Raw genomic sequence first — 17,421 nt, 5'->3', positions numbered from 1 at the left:
GCCACCTCAGGAGACATCTCCAGAAGGGGCATAGTAGCTGACCTGCCGAATACTGCTACAGAAAGCCCTCTAGCAACTGTGCCTGTGGCTTACGCACACATGGTGGAACACGATGGAATACACATGAGCAACCACTCCAAGAACTTCACAGGACTCCTTTCCATGAGTTCACAGAATCCTGCCCCAAGCTCAACAAATGAAAGTGTTTAAAAAATACTTACAAATACCTGGTAGGACTCAGACCAAGTTATTTTAATTATACTGCGTCCTAAGAGAATGCACTGCATTGAATGTCAGAAAATAAACTCTGTTAAGATACAGTCAATGATTAATACTCTGTAGCCCTGGTAAAATTAACCTTTATATAATAAGTATCACAGAGGTAGCCATGTTAGTCTGTAACTGCAAAAACAACAAGAAGTCCTGTGGCACCTTATAGACTAACAGATATTTTGGAACATAAGCTTTCATGGCAGACTGCAAAAGCTTGTGCTCCAAAATATCTGTTAGTCTGTAAGGTGCCACAGGACTTCTCCTTATTTTTGTATACAATAAGTAAATTATACAAAGTAAACTAAGGGCATTTACCAGTTTATTACAAAAACACCAAGTGGCTGTACGTAACACAGGATAGTAACTGAGAGTCACATTTTATTTGTCTTTCAGCATACATGCTAGTTATGTGCTCCATTTAATTTAAAGGGCTATGTAAACCAACATGAAAATGGGAGAAGAAATAAACAGATTGAGATGTAGTATTTTCTCAGCAAGCAATAATCACAGGAAACAGACAGAACAGGAGTAACACCTAAAAATAACAAAGGTAAAAAGTAACTTTTTCCTTAGATAAATTCTCACCAGGGAATATTTTGTTTTATTAAAATACTCTAGAATGTCACAGTATACAGGAAGACTAAATTGCAAAGAATATCATATGCACATACTCTCACACTCACATAACACACCATATCACATTTATCCCTGCTACTGGTCCAGGATCCAAAACATTAGTTAACATTTTATTTCCTATCTCCCATTCATTGATAAACTATACAGGATTACACTGTACATGGTGTTAAAATTACAAAAATGTAGTATTTACAAAATCTGTACACACATTGTAAAACTCACAAAATTGTTGTCTATGTATCACAAGTTGCTACACCAAAATATTAAAAATGGGGCAAAATTATATGTTTTCTTTTCCATTTTTAAAAAGCGTTAATATTTCAAAGAACACACACTATTTTCCCCGATAAGACTGTAAGAGAACTATAAACTGAAAGCATGTACTTCAGATAAAATGCACTGAGCAGCATTTCCTGACTAGAGAAAAACCTGCTTCCTGGGAGTAGGGTGGGTGTGCAGTTATTTTACATATACAGAGATGGCAAAACTAGACTGAGGATATATCTTTGGCTAAAACTTTGGCATTAAATAAAAGTTATTCTTCAGAAGTCTTGGGGACAGAAGTTTGTTGCTGCTGGAGGAATTGGGGAATTTTAATTATCTATACACGCACTACAAGTTTTCTTTCTTGTTCTATCAGAAACAGGGAGGAGCTAGGAGTTGGGAACAAACATATTGCTATACATTTGCAGATGAGGCAACTGAATATACTTTTATGGTATGGGTTTTTTTTTTAATTTATTAAGTATGAGAAAAATGGTATAAAAGAAAAGCATCTTTCAGTCATAGGAATAATCTCTCTCTCTCTCTCTTTTTAATGGCATACGAAGAAAGTTATTAAATGAGGCATGGCAGAAAAACAATTGCTTCAGTATGTCAAGTAAATATTAGTGCAGGAAGGTGAACTATTCAATCCACCACATAAATAAGCTTAATGTGCAGCGTACATTAAATAACCAACACACCCTGTACACAGATGCTCCTCAGTGAAAATAACGTTTATCAAGTAATTAAAGTGTATGTAGTGCAAATGTTACACAACCAAGTATTACGCACGTGCTACTTGCTTAATCTGAAGTTACACGAAGATGTGGTGCCTGAAATCATGGACATATGCATACCCTTGTCACACCTGCTACAATGTCCTAAGCCACAGAAATATCAATGTGTTTATATTTGTGTGTGTGTCTGAATCATATTATATATATATATATATATATATATATATATATATACACACACACACACACACTGTATGTATATATAGTTGGTTTCTTAAAATATGACCACATCAATTCAATAACACAAACACAAACTAATATCAATACCTGCTTCCAGATACTCCAAGGCTCAGAAAGTTTGTGCTTCTAATTCTTGCAATCAATAATGCCCCTTCTGCCAGCTCAGGAAGGATAGACAGTCTCTTCGGGTCTGTGCTGCACAGGAGATGGCCTACTGAGGGGAGTAAAACGACGACACAGGCACCTAGTTGCTTTCCTCCATCACTAGTTCCATGCTTTACGATGAAGGATTGAGAGACTTTCCCCTCTGCACCACGGAGGGACTTTATTTTGAAAAAAAATCATACCATGGTTTCCATATAATTGGCAGCAAATGAAGGCACACTGTACGAGTTTTGTAGCATTTCGATTAGCTGATTTTGAAAGTGATGCTTCACTGTGGAAGGTCTGATGTTTTCAACTGGCTGCTGGGCCTTGTTGGGCCATACAAAGTAACAGATGCTATATGATTATTCTGCATCACCTGCAAAAGGAGGCCAGACAAAAAGAGAAATTTAAAAACAAATAAAAATCCCAGAGGACAAAGGGAACTTGGAAAGTTGCCAGTGATGCAATTATAGTATTTCTGTGCCTGCATGTGTATGTACATATATCTATATATAGAAATTAAGTAACTGACAGGTGGAATTTAAAACAAAGACCTTTGTCAGTTCTGAAAAATTATTACTCACTTCCGAGGCTTTATTACATTTGCTGTTTAACAAGGGCATTCGCTACCCAAAAGCATTTAGTGGTAAGTAAGCATATACCCCAATAGCATCGGTCATGGGTAACAGACACACCAGCCTTAAACACAAAAGATAGATTAAACCTGAGGAAAGAGTTAGTAAAAGTCCCATTTGCGTTCCTGATATTACAGCCATAAGTGTATAGGGAAGACCAAAAGCTACATTAAAATCCAGAAGCAAACTCCACACCATCTCCTCTCATCCAAACACACTTGAAACTCTTTTCTCCTAACCTCAAAGATCATTCGCTGCAGTCCAAAACAAAATGTTGATCCAAATGGGTTAGTGTTGTTCGGAGAGGACGACCTTTAAAAGAGAAAAAAATATACTGGTGTATAAGAGGTTGAAATTTCTCAATTTGAAATAGCTACCCATGATTACGTAGACAGTTTGTCACATTTCTCTCATGCTAAAGTTATTAAATTGGGAGGGATGATAGTTCTTTGTACTGTGATGCTATGCTGCTTTTGGATTTAAATTGGTCATTCCCAGAATAGAATAGCAGAGAGGGTAAGGTGGGGAAATAGGTGTGAGGCGCACCTAGAGGGACAAAAAAGCAGTTGTTAATGATTGCAAAAGACAATTTTTCACCAAAGAATGAATGGACACAAATCAGACATCAGGAATCTGAATATCCATAAACTGGTAAGTGAGCATTTCAACTTAGCAGGACACATTACTGCCAATTTAATAGAGTCAGATTACACCAGATTACAAAGGACGACATCTGAACTGGTTTGATACTTATCACAGTGGACTCAAAGATCTCAATTATCTTACACACTACAAGGACAACTTCCCCACCTTTGATATTCGCAGTGATAGCAACATCCCACTTAATAGACACTTGCAGAGGTTACCCCGTTCCCACCCTCCTTCCCCCATCTAGCTGATTCATCACATTTCTTTTTCCACTTTTTATCATCAGCTTTTTTCCATCAGTTTTTTTTCTCTCAGTTATCAGTTATTCTCCAGATCTGAAGAAGTGGGTCTGTCCCACGAAAACTCATCACCTAATAAATAATATTGTTAACCTTTAAGGTGCTACAGGACTGCTTTTATTTGTTTTGTGCAGAAGACAACTTTTATTCACCCAAGGCTGGAAAAGACAAACAGAATGCAATCCAGGCATCAAAGAAGAATGAGCTCCGAAAAAGGATATTTTTAAACTGGACCTTTTTGTGCACACACATCTGCATGCATCTCTTCTCCACACTTTAAGTAAAAATCACCTGTTTTTAATATAAACAAGGCTGACATCTTTAATCTAGCATTTTAATATACAGAAACTCTAGCAAAGTAATTATGTCTGAACTGATATACCTAATTAGTTTATTTACCTTTAAAAATTAATGCATTTCTTGATTTTCACATATATTTCAAACACATTTAGATTATAGAAAAACTAAATATTATTTTGCTTTGTTTTTAAGATAAATGAAACAGTTAATCAAGATGGGGCCAATCCAAAGCCCCCTTGAAATCAAAGGAAAGATTCCTATTGATAATTATGACCAGAGCTATGCCTGTGATAATCATCTGCTATCAGCTCACTTCCTTCAAGGAAAAAAAAAAAAAAAGACAGAATCTTTACCTGTGAAGTACCACTGGCTTTTCCACAGGATGTCCCAGAAGATCCTGAATACTGTCCCACTGTAATCACATCAGAAGTGTGTTAGAGAGATAAAAGCTGCGTTAGTCTGTATTCTATCAAAACAAAAAAGCAGTCAAGTAGCACTTTAAAGACTAACGAAATAATCTGATAATAAAATAAACTGATCTGAAGTGGGTCTGTCTCATGAAAGCTCATCACCTAATAAATTATTTTGTTAGTCTTTAAAGTGTTACATGACTGCTTTTTTGTTCTGATTAAAAGGGTATTAGCTTTTATGTGACTTTCTTATATGTAGGAGGTGGTTCGTATGCACTTGTGGTTTGCAACATCATTACAGCCAAAGACAGGACAGAGTCCCATGAACTACAAAGATTATGTTTAGAAAGTGTTTTGTGACTGAAGCCAGTTTTACTCAGCAGAATCTGCAGCTAGGAGACTATTCCCAACTTAAAAACTAGTTTCCATTTTAGACTGAAAAAAAATAACGAAATGCTATTGTAAGCTCTGTGGGTTTGATGGCAGAAACACAAAGCTCTGTGTCCATCATTTTAAAGAAGTACTTTAAAGAATAAAGTATGTGAAATTTACTGCAGAAAGGCACTGTCTTGGAACAGAGATCAAGTTAGCAACACTGTCTTCTCTCACAAAAGCCTGGCTGGTTCAACATGCAAGGTTTGATTGCACTATATTATTTACTGTGTTAAGAATAAACTGTTTGAAGAACAATTCAACAAAAAAATCCAAATCTGTTAAAAAATTGAAATTAAATTTTGGTGGGAAGAGAGTAATTTGAACTCCAGTATTTTACAACTCCTGTATTTTAAAACATTTCCATTGTGCTATGGTTTCTGTGATACACAGTAAGAGTTGTGGACATGCAGCTGTAATGTTTCTTCAAATTTTTAACATTCTTATGCAGAAAAGATGTTGCTATGTGTTGCAAGGCATTTCCACTACCGATAGAAACATGCTGCCAGCTGTGGGTGCTCTGCCAACATGCTGGGCGGCACACGAACCTCTCCTGGGCAGCTGCCCAAGCGCTCAGCTTACAGAGAGCACGGCTCAGCACCCAGCAGTTTATACTGCAGGGTTGGCCAATAATTTTTGATGAGGGGACGCTCCAAGATTTTGTAAAGTGGTCAAGAGACCACACTTTTCAATGGATGGAGTGTGGGGTCTGGAATGGAGGTTGGACACAGCTCAGAGCTCAGGGTAGAAGACTGGACAGTTCTCCCTCAGAGAACTGACGGACAGGAGCCCCTAGGAAGCTAATATGTAGGGGAAAGGAGTACAGGAGAACTGGCAGTATTTTAAAGAAGTCTTATTGAAGGCACAGGAACAAACCATCCTGATGAGCAGAAACAAAAGCAAATATGCTACACAACCAGCTTGGCTTACCAGCAAAATCCTTGGTGAGTGTCAACTCAGAAAGGATGCGTATAAGAATTGGAAACTTGGACGGATGACTAAGGAGGAATATAAATATATGGCTCGAGAATGCAGGGCAGTAATCAGGAAAGGCAAAAGCACAATTGGAACTGTAGCTAGTAAGGAATGTGACAGATCGCAAGAAAGGTTTCTACAGGCAGTTATTCTAATAATAAGAGGAGATCAGGGAGGGTGTGGGGCCCTTACTAGATGAGGGAGAGAACCTGGTGACAGATGACGTGGGAAAAGGTGAAGCACTCAATGCTTTATTTTGCCTCCATCTTCCCAGACAAGTTGACCTCCCAGACTACTGCACTAGGCAATGCACTATGGGAAGAAGGTGGGAGGCCCTTGGTGGGTAAAGAACAGGTTAAGAGCCACTTAGAAAAGCTATACATATACAAATGCTTGGGTCCAGATTAAATGCACCCAAGGGTCTGAGGAAACTGGCAAATGTCATTGTAGTGCCTTTGGCCATTATCTCTGAAAACTTGTGGAGACTGGCAGAGGTCCCGGACGATTGAGAAAAGGCAAATGTAGTGTCCATCTGTTAAAAAGGAAAGGAGGACAATCCAGGGAACTATAGACAGGTCAGCCTTACCTCAGTCGCTGGGATTCTCAAATAATCCATCGCGAAGCGATTGGAAGAGGGGAAAGTGATCAGAAATAATTAATATGGAATCACCAAGAGCAAACCATACCTGACCAATAAGATTAGCTTCTGTGATGCAGTAACTAGCTCTGTGGATACGGGGAAGGCAGCAGGTGTGGTATAGCTTGACTTTGGCAAAGCTTCTGATACAGTTTCCCACAATATTCTACAATATGCCAGTAAAGGAAGATAGGATAGGATAAATGGACTTTAAGGTGGATAGAAAGCCAGCCAGATGATCAGGGCCAACAGATAGTGATTAACACCTGTATGTCTGTTTGGCAGCTGGTTTCAAGTGGTGTGCCCCAAGGATCAGTTCTAGGGCCAGGATTGTTCAACAGCTTTGTTAATGACCTGGATGGGGGGATGGATTGCACCTGCAGCAAGTTTGCAGATGACACTAAGTTATGGGACAGGTAAGTACATTGGAGGGTAGGGACAGGGTTCAGAGTGACCTAGAAAAATTGGAGGATTGGGCCAAAAGAAATCTGAGAAGTTCAACAAGTCCTGCACTTGGGATGGAAGAATCCCAAGCATTGTCACAGGCTGGGGACCGACTGGTTAAGTAGCAGTGCAGCAGAAAAAGACCTGGGGACTACAGTGGATGAGAAGCTGGATATGAGTCCACAATTGCCCTTATAGCCAAAAAGGCTAATAGCATATTGAGGTGCCTTAGGACCTGTGCAGATCTAGAGAAGTTATATTCTGCTCTGTTGAGCACTGCTGAGGCATCATCTGGAGCACTGCATCCAGTTCTGAGCCCTCTAGTACAGAAAGGATGTGGATGCATTGGAGGAGGTTCAGTGGAGGGCAACTGGGGGCTGGAGCACATGACCTCTGAGGAAAGGTTGAGGGATTTGGGCTTATTTAGTTTGTAGAAGAGAAGAGTGAGGGAAAATCTGACAGTAGCCTTCAACTTCCTAAAGGGGGGGGCTCTAAAGAGGATGGAGAAACGCTCTTCTTAGTAGTGATGGATGGCAGAACAAGGAGCAATCATCTCAAGTTACAGAGCAGGAGGTGTAGGTTGGATATTAGGGAAAAACTATTTAACCAAGAGGGTGGTGAAGCACTGGAATGTGCTACCTAGAGAGGTGGTGGAATCTCTATCCTTAGAGGTTTTTAAGTCCTGGCCTGAGAAAGTCCTGTCTGGGATGATTTAGTTGGGGTTCGTCCAGCTTTAGGCAAGGGGCTGGACTTGATGACCTCCTGAGCTCCATTCCAGCCCTACGATTCTATGACTCAGGTGCAGGAGAGGGTTTTGAGTCTGACAAGGAAGTTCCGATGCAGGAGGGGGTTGTGACCTGGGGCAAGGTATTAGCGTACAGGGTCTGGGAGGAGGCATGGGTGCAGGAGAGGATTTTAGCCAGGGGAGGGTTGTAGGAGCAGGACGCAGGATCTGGGAGGCAGGTGGGATGCAGTGGCCGAGCCAGGCTCTGGGATGATGTGTTTACCTAAGCAGCTCCTGGCCAGGAGCACTCTCAGGCAGGTTCCCCTGTCTGTCAGCAGCCCCATGGTGGCTCCATGTGTCTCTCTGAGCTGGGAAGATGGAGGGCTTTATGCGATCACCACCCCCAGCAAAATCTCAGCCCCCATTTGCTAGAAACCAGCTAATGGGAAGTGAGAAATTAGACTGCACTGCCCTCGCCCCCAGCAAAATCTCTTAGCTCCCACTGTCCAGTTTCTGGCCAATTAGGAGCGGAGAGATTTTGCTGGGGGCAGAGGCAGAAGGCAAAGCCTTCCCTCTGCAGCACAGAGGCAAGGAGCAGCAGGGATGGACCTAATGAAATGGTCTGGAGGGCTGGCTGTGGCATGTGGTCTGTGTGTTGCCCATCCCTGTTATAGTGGCAAGTGTCCTTGTTGGTTTTTTTAAGACTCACCTTGCTGTAGGTTGTGCATGTTTCAGTTGTGCATGTTTCAGTCTGTGAATCTGTACAATCTGTGGAGGGTAAACAAAAAAGACACTTCTGGAAATTACATTTGAGCCAGTACTTTCTTTGAAATTAATGCAACATGAGAGTTTGAAAAATTATTTCAGAGTTTAGAGAACATGAAAGCACCACACCGGAGCACTCAAATTTACTAGTAACTAAAGAAGTCAAGACAACACAAAACAAACAAAAACATTGACTAAACATAAATCAACCAGATTAAACAACAAAACCAGAGACATAATGGCTCATTCACTATGCTAAAACAGTAAGCATTAAAGCTTAAATGAACTGGAGAAAAACATACAGTAGTGAAAGAACACTCACTTCCCTGAGCGCTCAATTGACTTGTCAAAACTGTACAGCATCAGTTATTATGCACAGCAGTAGCAACAAATCAACTCTTGTGGTTGAGCTACTTTGCAAAGGCAAAAAGCATTGTATGCATCAGAAAAGTCACGTTTGGCAAACCCTCTGATGTGACCCAATAACCAGCACAGTTTAACACAGCTTCCTCTTCTTCTCCCTTGCTTTTATCCCAACTCAGACTTTTGCTAATGTGACTTCCATCAAAGCACTGTGTGTTGTTCAGGAGAGTGTTTTCAAGGGAGAAACTTAATACTGCAAATGGACAATATGACAAAGGGATCTCTCACTGCAATTTAGCAAGCATCCTGTACATCTTCTAGGATAGAAAAGGCCCAGTTCAACAAGATACATGTAGACAGGTCTAGGCATGTTATGCAGGAGATAGACTAGACAAGTGTTTCTTAAATTATGTTCCACAAACAACTCACAGGTGTGCCGTTAGCGTCTGATACTTTTTTTTGTTATCATACACTGATGGTATAAATTTTCTGTTATTGAAACCAGATACAATGTCACTACTTCATTTCTATGTTACCAGATGAAATTAGCTTTGTTTTAGCTGTATGTGTTGATGCTTGTTTGTTGGCTTTTTTTCTGAAAATATTTTCTTTTAAGAAAATTTTCATAGGTGTTCTGCATAAAAAAGTATTGTTTGGTGTTCCATGGTCTCAAGAAGTTTAAGAAACACTGGACTAGACTATCATAAAGGACTGTTTTGGCCCTAAAATGTATGAATCCTTAAGTATGTTGTATCCCCATATGTTGAGATTAATCATATGCTTGAAAGTTAGGTACATTTTTAAGGCATTTGCTGAGTCAGGGCCTATGGACAACAACAACAAAAAAAACTTTGCATCCTAAGTCCTAAATATTTTTCTAAGCCTGGAGAATTCCATATGACTGACATGAGCCATGTCTACACGTGCACGCTACTTCGAAGTAGCGGCACTAACTTCGAAATAGCGCCCGTCACGGCTACACATGTTGGGAGCTATTTCGATGTTAACATCGACGTTAGGCGGCGAGACGTCGAAGCCGCTAACCCCATGAGGGGATGGGAACAGCGCCCTACTTCAACTTTCAACGTCGAAGTAGGGACCGTGTAGTCGTTGCGCGTCCCGCAACTTCGAAATAGCGGGGTCCGCCATGGTGGCCATCAGCTGAGGGGTTGAGAGACGCTCTCTCTCCAGCCCCTGCGGCGCTCTATGGTCACCATGGGCAGCAGCCCTTAGCCCAGGGCTTCTGGCTGCTGCTGCTGCCGCTGGGGATCCATTCTGCATGCACAGGGTCCGCAACCAGTTGTCGGCTCTGTGGATCTTGTGTTGTTTAGTGCAACTGTGTCTGGGAGGGGCCCTTTAAGGGAGCGGCTTGCTGTTGAGTCCGCCTTGTGACCCTGTCTGCAGCTGTGCCTGGCACCCTTATTTCGATGTGTGCTACTTTGGCGTGTAGACGTTCCCTCGCAGCGCCTATTTCGATGTGGTGCTGCGCAACGTCGATGTTGAACGTCAACGTTGCCAGCCCTGGAGGACGTGTAGACGTTATTCATCAAAATAGCCTATTTCGATGTTGCCACATCGAAATAGGCTACTTCGATGTCGGCTTCACGTGTAGACGTAGCCATGGAGACATATGCCACATAGCTTAGGGTAACAGTTATTCCTATGACATATTCAAATTACATTAAATATAATAAACAGACCTTGGCCGTGTCCACACTACCACCCTCCTTCGAAGGAGGTGCAGCACTTCATTAAGCAAATTCTGCCCCTGTGGCAACTTCGAAGTTGCCACGGGGGGGGGGTGTGTGTGTGTGTGTGTTCATGTGTGTGATTTGCTTAATGAAGTGCTGCACCTCCTTCGAAGGAGGGTGGTAGTATAGACAAGCCCCTTGAGCATTATAAAGGGAAAGGTGTTTTGAATGATTAGCAAACAAGAGTTTAAAAATTCAACATTAAAGACAGATTGGAAGGATCAGATCAGATTCACATTGCTTTATAACTTTTGGACCTTAATGGACAACATAGTTGATGTTATCAAAGAATGCAGCAGCACTTCTCCAAGAAACTAGCAATGTTGTGTTACAGCCACACAGCTATATGCTTGCTTGGAGTACAGAAAGTTAGCCTAAAAACGAAGCTGGAATGACTAGAGAACTAAAATCTAAGATCTCTCTTCCCCACTATTGTCAACACTTCTATTATCTTCTGTTGTTGAAGATTCTTTCACGAATCCATGGAGCATGACAATGGGTTACTCACCCCGCTTGACAGCTAATGGAATCTTGAACTCACAACGATGGTATCTAGAACATTGAAATTGTAAAGCTGTTACAAAAGAGAGGAAACAACAGAAAGTAGGTAGTACAAAGTGACCTAGAAATGCTTCAGTGTGACTAAGGGCACCTCTCTGCACTGCCCTATAGTTAAGACATGGTGTGCAAATAGCAGTGCCCCCAGCAATGCTGTACTGTAACACTCCCACCTGGATGCCTTGGGCACAAGCTTAAAATGTCCCAAGTTTGCACTACTGTAGTCAAGATAACAACAGAGATTAGAAGTGTGGAAAAAAAATCCACACCACTAACTGAAGCAGCTATATCAGCAAAAGTCCTAGCCAAAGTTGTAACTACAAAAATTCCTTTTGCTACTATATCTTATTTCATTAAGCTAGCTGGTAGATGGTATAAAAGCTGTATTGGCAAAATAACTGATATAAAATGTGTCCCCCCAGGAGGGCTTACTGGTATAGCTATAGCAGATACCCTTCCTAGGGTAGACAAAGCCTATGAAATAGACTACATGGAAAACAGGTCAAAGGCTTATGACATCAGGGCTGCGTCTACACTAGCAAGTTCTTTTGGAAGATTTGAGTTTAGGGCAGGGACTGGGAGGTGTAGGAGTGAGTGGTGGCAGTGGTGGGAGCTGCAAATGGCTCCTTAAAGAGCCATGTATGGCTCAGACACCCAGCTGGTGACCCTTGGAAAATCTAATGGGGGCCTATGTTTGGGTCCCAACCCACAGGTTGGCAATCCCGAATCTACACACACAGGACATCTCTACACTGAAGAAAAACTTTGGAATAGCCACGCTAATGGCCAAATTCAAGAATACTAATGAGGCACTGCAATGAACATACAGCCCCTCATTAGCATGCCGCCGGGCACGACACTTCAAAAGTGCTGCAGTTCGCTCGCCTGCGGCTTATCTACATAATCCTTTTCAGAAGGACCCTGCCAACATCGAAATCCCCTTATTCCTATCAGCTGATAGGCAGGGTCCTTTTGAAAATGATCCCCGTGCAGCTGAGCCGCGGGTGAGCGAACCGTGGCACTTTTGAAGTGCTGCAGCTGGCGGCATGCTAATGAGGTGCTGAATATTCACTTCAGTGCCTCATTAGTATTCCTCAATTTGGCAATTAGCATGGCCATTTTGAAGTTTTTCAAAAGTGTAGATGTAGCCACAAAGCATTCTTTCGAAAGTAAATTGAAAGAATGTGGCGCTACCTTCGAAATCACCCTTCCTTTCCCGTTTCAGGAAGAGCGCCTTCTTTCGAAAGAAAACATGCGTAGATGCTCCACAGGGCCCTTCTTTTGAAAGAACAGTCTTCATTTTCAATCCCTGGCCCATTCTTTCAAAAGAGCAGGGATCTGTGTGGACGCTCTCTTTCAAAAGATGTTTTTTCAGAAGAGATCTTCCAGAAGAGCTTCTTTTGAAAGCTCTCTGTAGTGTAGACGTAGCCCAGATGGGGAAAAGAAACAGTGGAAAAGGAAGAGTATTTGCAAACCATTCTCTTTCATCATACACAGGAAGGAAATGCAAAATGCTAGAAAAAAATTACAAAACAAAATATACCCATTTCTAAACAAGGTTTGCCAGTGGGCACCACCAGCTCTTCCAAAAAGGAACATTTACGGTAGACTACCCAATTACGGGTTAAATCAGCAGTGGGCACCTGTGGCCCCCTGGAGATGCACCTGTGGCCCATGGACTCTGTGGGTGCTTCCCTTCCTCATGCACATCTCACACTCTGAGGTACCAGAGCCCCACGCTTACCTGCAACTCCCCCTCCCTACCAGCACTTTTGGAGCACACATATTGCCTGATTTATGCTCCTCCTGCTTCCTTCCAGAGCTGGAATACCATGAATCAGCTGTTCACAGTGTTCCAAGTCTGGGAGGGTGGGGGAGTTGCAGGGATGAGCACAAATCTGACAATTCACATGCTCCAAAAGTGCTGGGAGGGAGGGGGAAGAGCAGATAGGTGTGGGGCTCAGGTGCCCTCATGCATGAGTGGGAGTAGACAGGGGAGCCACAGGGCTGCAGATTGAACCCCAATGGGCTACAGGTTGTTGCAGTCCACTAAGGTGAAGGTTTCACAAGCTACCTCTATACACTCACATGTTAAAATTGTAATGGCCAGGATAATTTGTATGCAGGACAAATTTCTTCACCTTGTGCGTATTTGCATCAAAAAGAATATCCTGTTGAAGACAAATGAGACAGACAAGAGCAAAACAGTTCAGTGAGGGAATGTAGTTTTTCCTCAATATGCAATGAGTTCTAGTTACATACTAAAAGTAAAAGGACACAAAACAAAATAGCCTTTACAACAGAAGTGTGATTCTACATATAAATTCAAATTCATATTTCTTCCAGAAAGTGCATACTATTATAGTTCCCTTTACACTGGGACAAGATGGAAAGCTAACGTGCCTATGACAGAAGTAACACGAGGTATGAACATGCAGATGAACACGGTAGGAAACTTTGTAACAAACTCCCCGGAAATACAAAATATAGTCAGGCATGGGAATGGAGAAATACACATGAACCTCTCTAATGCAGCATACTCTGTGAAACAGGGTGTGCCAGACTAGGGAATTTTACAGGCCAGGGAGGACATTGTCGGGACTGGGCATGGGGGAAGGACTGATGTCCTGGAGGACACACGCATCTCCGTGCACCCCAGTGCTCCCAGGCACCACACCCCACCACTATGGGAGTGGTGGGAGAAAAAGCCTTGGGACAAGCAGCTGTACTGTTGCTCCCCAGCTGGGGAGGAGTGGGAGCGGCAGCACACAGAGCTGCTTGCTCCTCCCTCCCGCCAGGATCTGAATGGGGTTCCCAGAATGGGGATGCCCAGATTAGGGAGGTTCTAGTGTAGGGGTGTCCAATATGTTCGGCACTCACCACATCTGGCGAACAGGACATGGCACTGTGGCCAATAGGGGGGTGGCCAACCGACGGCTCTTGAAGCCTTTAAACGCGGTTTTTCCTGACAGCCGCACAGGGGGAGTGCTGTCCACCTGCTCTGTGTGTGTGTCCCACCACTTGGTGGGAGAAGGGCATGGTGGTGGCTCTGGTAAGTCGCTGGCATTGAATCTGAAAGGGGGGGCTGGAGATGCCTGGCTTTGGGAGAGTCTGGCTCCGGGGGAAAGAGAAGGAATTTATTTAGAGCACGGGGTGGGGTATGTGGTGAATATGGAAAGACAACCACCACACGTCTGACAATCTTTGAATTCCTCTTCCACAATGCTGTTCTAGTGTACTATCTGCTGGGCATAGAAAATGCTAGATTTCAGCAGCAGGGGCCTTAGTTCCCACACATTCTGGGTAGCGTGTGATCACAGCCTTGGGGAGCTGCCAGAACAAACACTCAAAAAAACAGTCCATGGATCGTGGGAAATGGTGAAATATAATTATTCTAGTCTGACTTAGTTTAAGTATTTGCAGTCCCATTTTTCATAGTTAAAGATTCTGCAGAAAGCCACTGAGTTTTGCACAGTGGTAGCACTCATTTCAAACGCCAGCTTGAGCTACTCAGTCATTCTGAAAGGTAGTAGATGGGATATCTGATTTCAACAGAAAATGCCTTATTTATGTAAGTCTCCAACTTACCACTCCAAGTGTGAAGTAGTTAAAAAAGTAGTCATTGCACTTTGATGGAACCTGCTTATGTGGGGAGGGTGAATGAATTTTCATCTGCAAAGAAACTCACACACAGATTTATTAGAGCTTCCCATATCTAAAGTATTATCGCTATTTTAATTTGATTTAAAACAAACAGTTTACCATGGTCCAGTTACACACAAGTGTCCATACATTTTTCTCCTGATTAAAATTCCAAATTATCTTTGCATACATTATCTTATATTTTACCGCTATGAGTCATCTATACAGTCTGGACTAGGTACAACCTAAACTACTTGATAGCTTCCATTTCAATTAGAAGATAAGGGAATTTTATGGGAATATTTATGTAGCCATCAGCTCCCAACATCTTCAACAGGATGAGCTGGGATTTCTTAGCACAGAAAGATGCTAGACTTTAGTAACTACAGGCATTATACAAAAAGCAAATAAAATTGGTAGTATCCACTTTTCAATACTCCAGTCTCATAATGTTAACACACCATATATCCATGCACCCACAAAGTCAGAAAGGGACAAAGACCTCCTGCTAACTGGAAAACTTATTCTAACACCTAACATAGAAAAAAAGTTCATATCACCTTTCAGTGAAATAAGGGATTAAGCAGGAGTAATTCACAAAGGATACGTCTACACTAGAGGATTTTGTCGACAAAACCCACGGAGCGTCGACATACAACATGCATTATGTTGACGCAAAGTGTCAATAAAAAAAGCCATGTAAGATGCTCCAAGGGACCCTTCTGTCGACAGAGTGGGTCAAAAGATCCATCTGCTTTTATGTGTAAACACGATATGTCAACTGAAGTTTTGTCCAACATCTCTTCTGATAGTAACTTCTATAGACAGATGCTTCTAGTGTAGATGTAGCCGAAGAATTTAATAATGGAAACTGTGGTGGAGGTAGTTTTAAATAAATATAAATGATAATTAGTTTAAAAATATAAAGCCTCATGATTGCACCAGGACTGCCAGCTGCTGATCTGATATGAAGTGCATTTGTGTATCTTATACACATAAATGTTGTGGGTTTTTCATATTGAAACACATAAAAAACACACACACATACAAATTGCATTATATAAATATATAAAATGATCAACCTAGAAGTTACCTTTCGTTTTCAGTAAAAAGAAAAAATAAACCAGAAACCAGCACCTGGTTAGTAAGACTTGTGCATACTCAAAGTTGCAAACAGTTTCAATTGGTTTTAATTTAAAAGTGAATCTAATGTAAGACAGCGTAGACACCTGTAATTTGATTTAAATTAGGTTCATATACATACTTAAATTGATTCTTTACTAAATTAAACTAAACCCACATAAACCAGGTTTAAATCTGGCCCTAAAATTAGGAAAGTCTTTTCCTACCTTGTCTTCTGATTTGTAGAAGACTTTGTGCGGAGACCCCAAAGTGCTCAGAACATCTTGGCATGAATCACCGAAGTACACGCAGCGCTCAAATACCCGCATCTTGGCATCAGCTAATATACCTGGGCCACAGCCTGAAGAAAGGGGAACAAGACTCCCAGATTCCAGCACCACACAATGAATGAATAATCACATACCCCAGCACCTAGCTAGTGAAGGGAATGGAGTGCATACAAGTACCTTTTAGATGCTAATGCTGTGGTACTGTATTCAGATCTGAACTTGGATGTCAGTTTACATGAAAGAAGGTCACATCTGGGCAATGCGGTTGTTAACTGTCAGAGACCACTATCTTAGTGGCTAAATTCAGCAGTGCTATTCCTGGAGAAGCAGATTAAGATGAATTTTTCCCTATGGCTTTTCTCATTTTACAAAATGCATTTTCAACTTATTTGCACTGCAGTCTCAAATTTAATCAATTGGTATCAAGTACAAATGACAGCAGTTAGCAAAGTCCATAAGAGGGTTAACTGCACTACTGGAGGCATATTGGAATCAGTGTGGTTTTAAAGGTTAAAGTGCGTAATCTGACCAGCCAAACAAGTAAGGCCTCTGAAACAAAAATTTTTCATCGGTACTGTTTTAAGACTAAGAAATATATAGCGCTTTCTCACCAATCTTAGAGAGTTTCTAGCTTTTACTAGTGACACAATAAGTAACTTCGTATATACACAATGCTTTTTTAAATAAGTGCACTGAATCACAGCTATATGGTTGAACCACTGAAGTTATGAAAAGAGTCACCTTATATATAGTGACCCATTCCTCTACTTTGCTGGCTATGCATTACAATTTAAGGTATATTTTTCAACTAAAGTACCTTTAACTCAAAACAAACAAACCACCACCAAACAAAAATCAGATTAGCAAATCAGGAAATGAAAATTTATATATTAGAGGACACTGAAGTGCAATGTACCAGAATTAAAGTTTTAACTCAGCTGGTTGCTGGAAAAGTATATTGCAAGATTAATTGTACCACACTTCCAGTGTCTCCATGACCAGAAACTCCCTAAAGTTCTAGCCCTTCGCTGCCAAAGATCAGTTAACTAAGGTGAAAAGGTGCTGAACCGATAGAGAGGCTATACACAGTGTTTTGCTATTTGACTAGGTCTTCACTGGCCTCATGGAG

The 17,421-nt window shown here is 41.5% G+C and overlaps 1 protein-coding gene across 3 annotated transcripts in view; it reads right to left on the bottom strand.

The window, feature by feature from the left end:
* Positions 1 to 239: 239 nt before the first annotated feature.
* Positions 240 to 17,421, bottom strand: part of PHAF1 (phagophore assembly factor 1) — a 57,343-nt gene continuing 40,161 nt past the window's right edge. For all 3 annotated transcript variants that reach the window (XM_075008854.1, XM_075008852.1, XM_075008853.1), the window contains exons 10-17: positions 16,230 to 16,363; positions 14,827 to 14,910; positions 13,327 to 13,409; positions 11,189 to 11,232; positions 8,511 to 8,569; positions 4,533 to 4,591; positions 3,172 to 3,244; positions 240 to 2,673 (exon numbers count right to left, since the gene is read on the bottom strand). In XM_075008854.1, the coding sequence (XP_074864955.1) occupies positions 2,584 to 2,673; positions 3,172 to 3,244; positions 4,533 to 4,591; positions 8,511 to 8,569; positions 11,189 to 11,232; positions 13,327 to 13,409; positions 14,827 to 14,910; positions 16,230 to 16,363 (626 nt within the window). In that variant the 3' untranslated portion in view covers positions 240 to 2,583. The remainder of the gene's footprint in view (positions 2,674 to 3,171; positions 3,245 to 4,532; positions 4,592 to 8,510; positions 8,570 to 11,188; positions 11,233 to 13,326; positions 13,410 to 14,826; positions 14,911 to 16,229; positions 16,364 to 17,421) is intronic.

The sequence above is a fragment of the Carettochelys insculpta genome, chromosome 14 (assembly GCF_033958435.1).
Source record: "Carettochelys insculpta isolate YL-2023 chromosome 14, ASM3395843v1, whole genome shotgun sequence".
NCBI classification, from domain to species: Eukaryota; Metazoa; Chordata; order Testudines; family Carettochelyidae; genus Carettochelys; species Carettochelys insculpta.
Note: the sequence above shows the minus strand (reverse complement) of the source record. Positions and strands in the feature narration are given on the sequence as shown.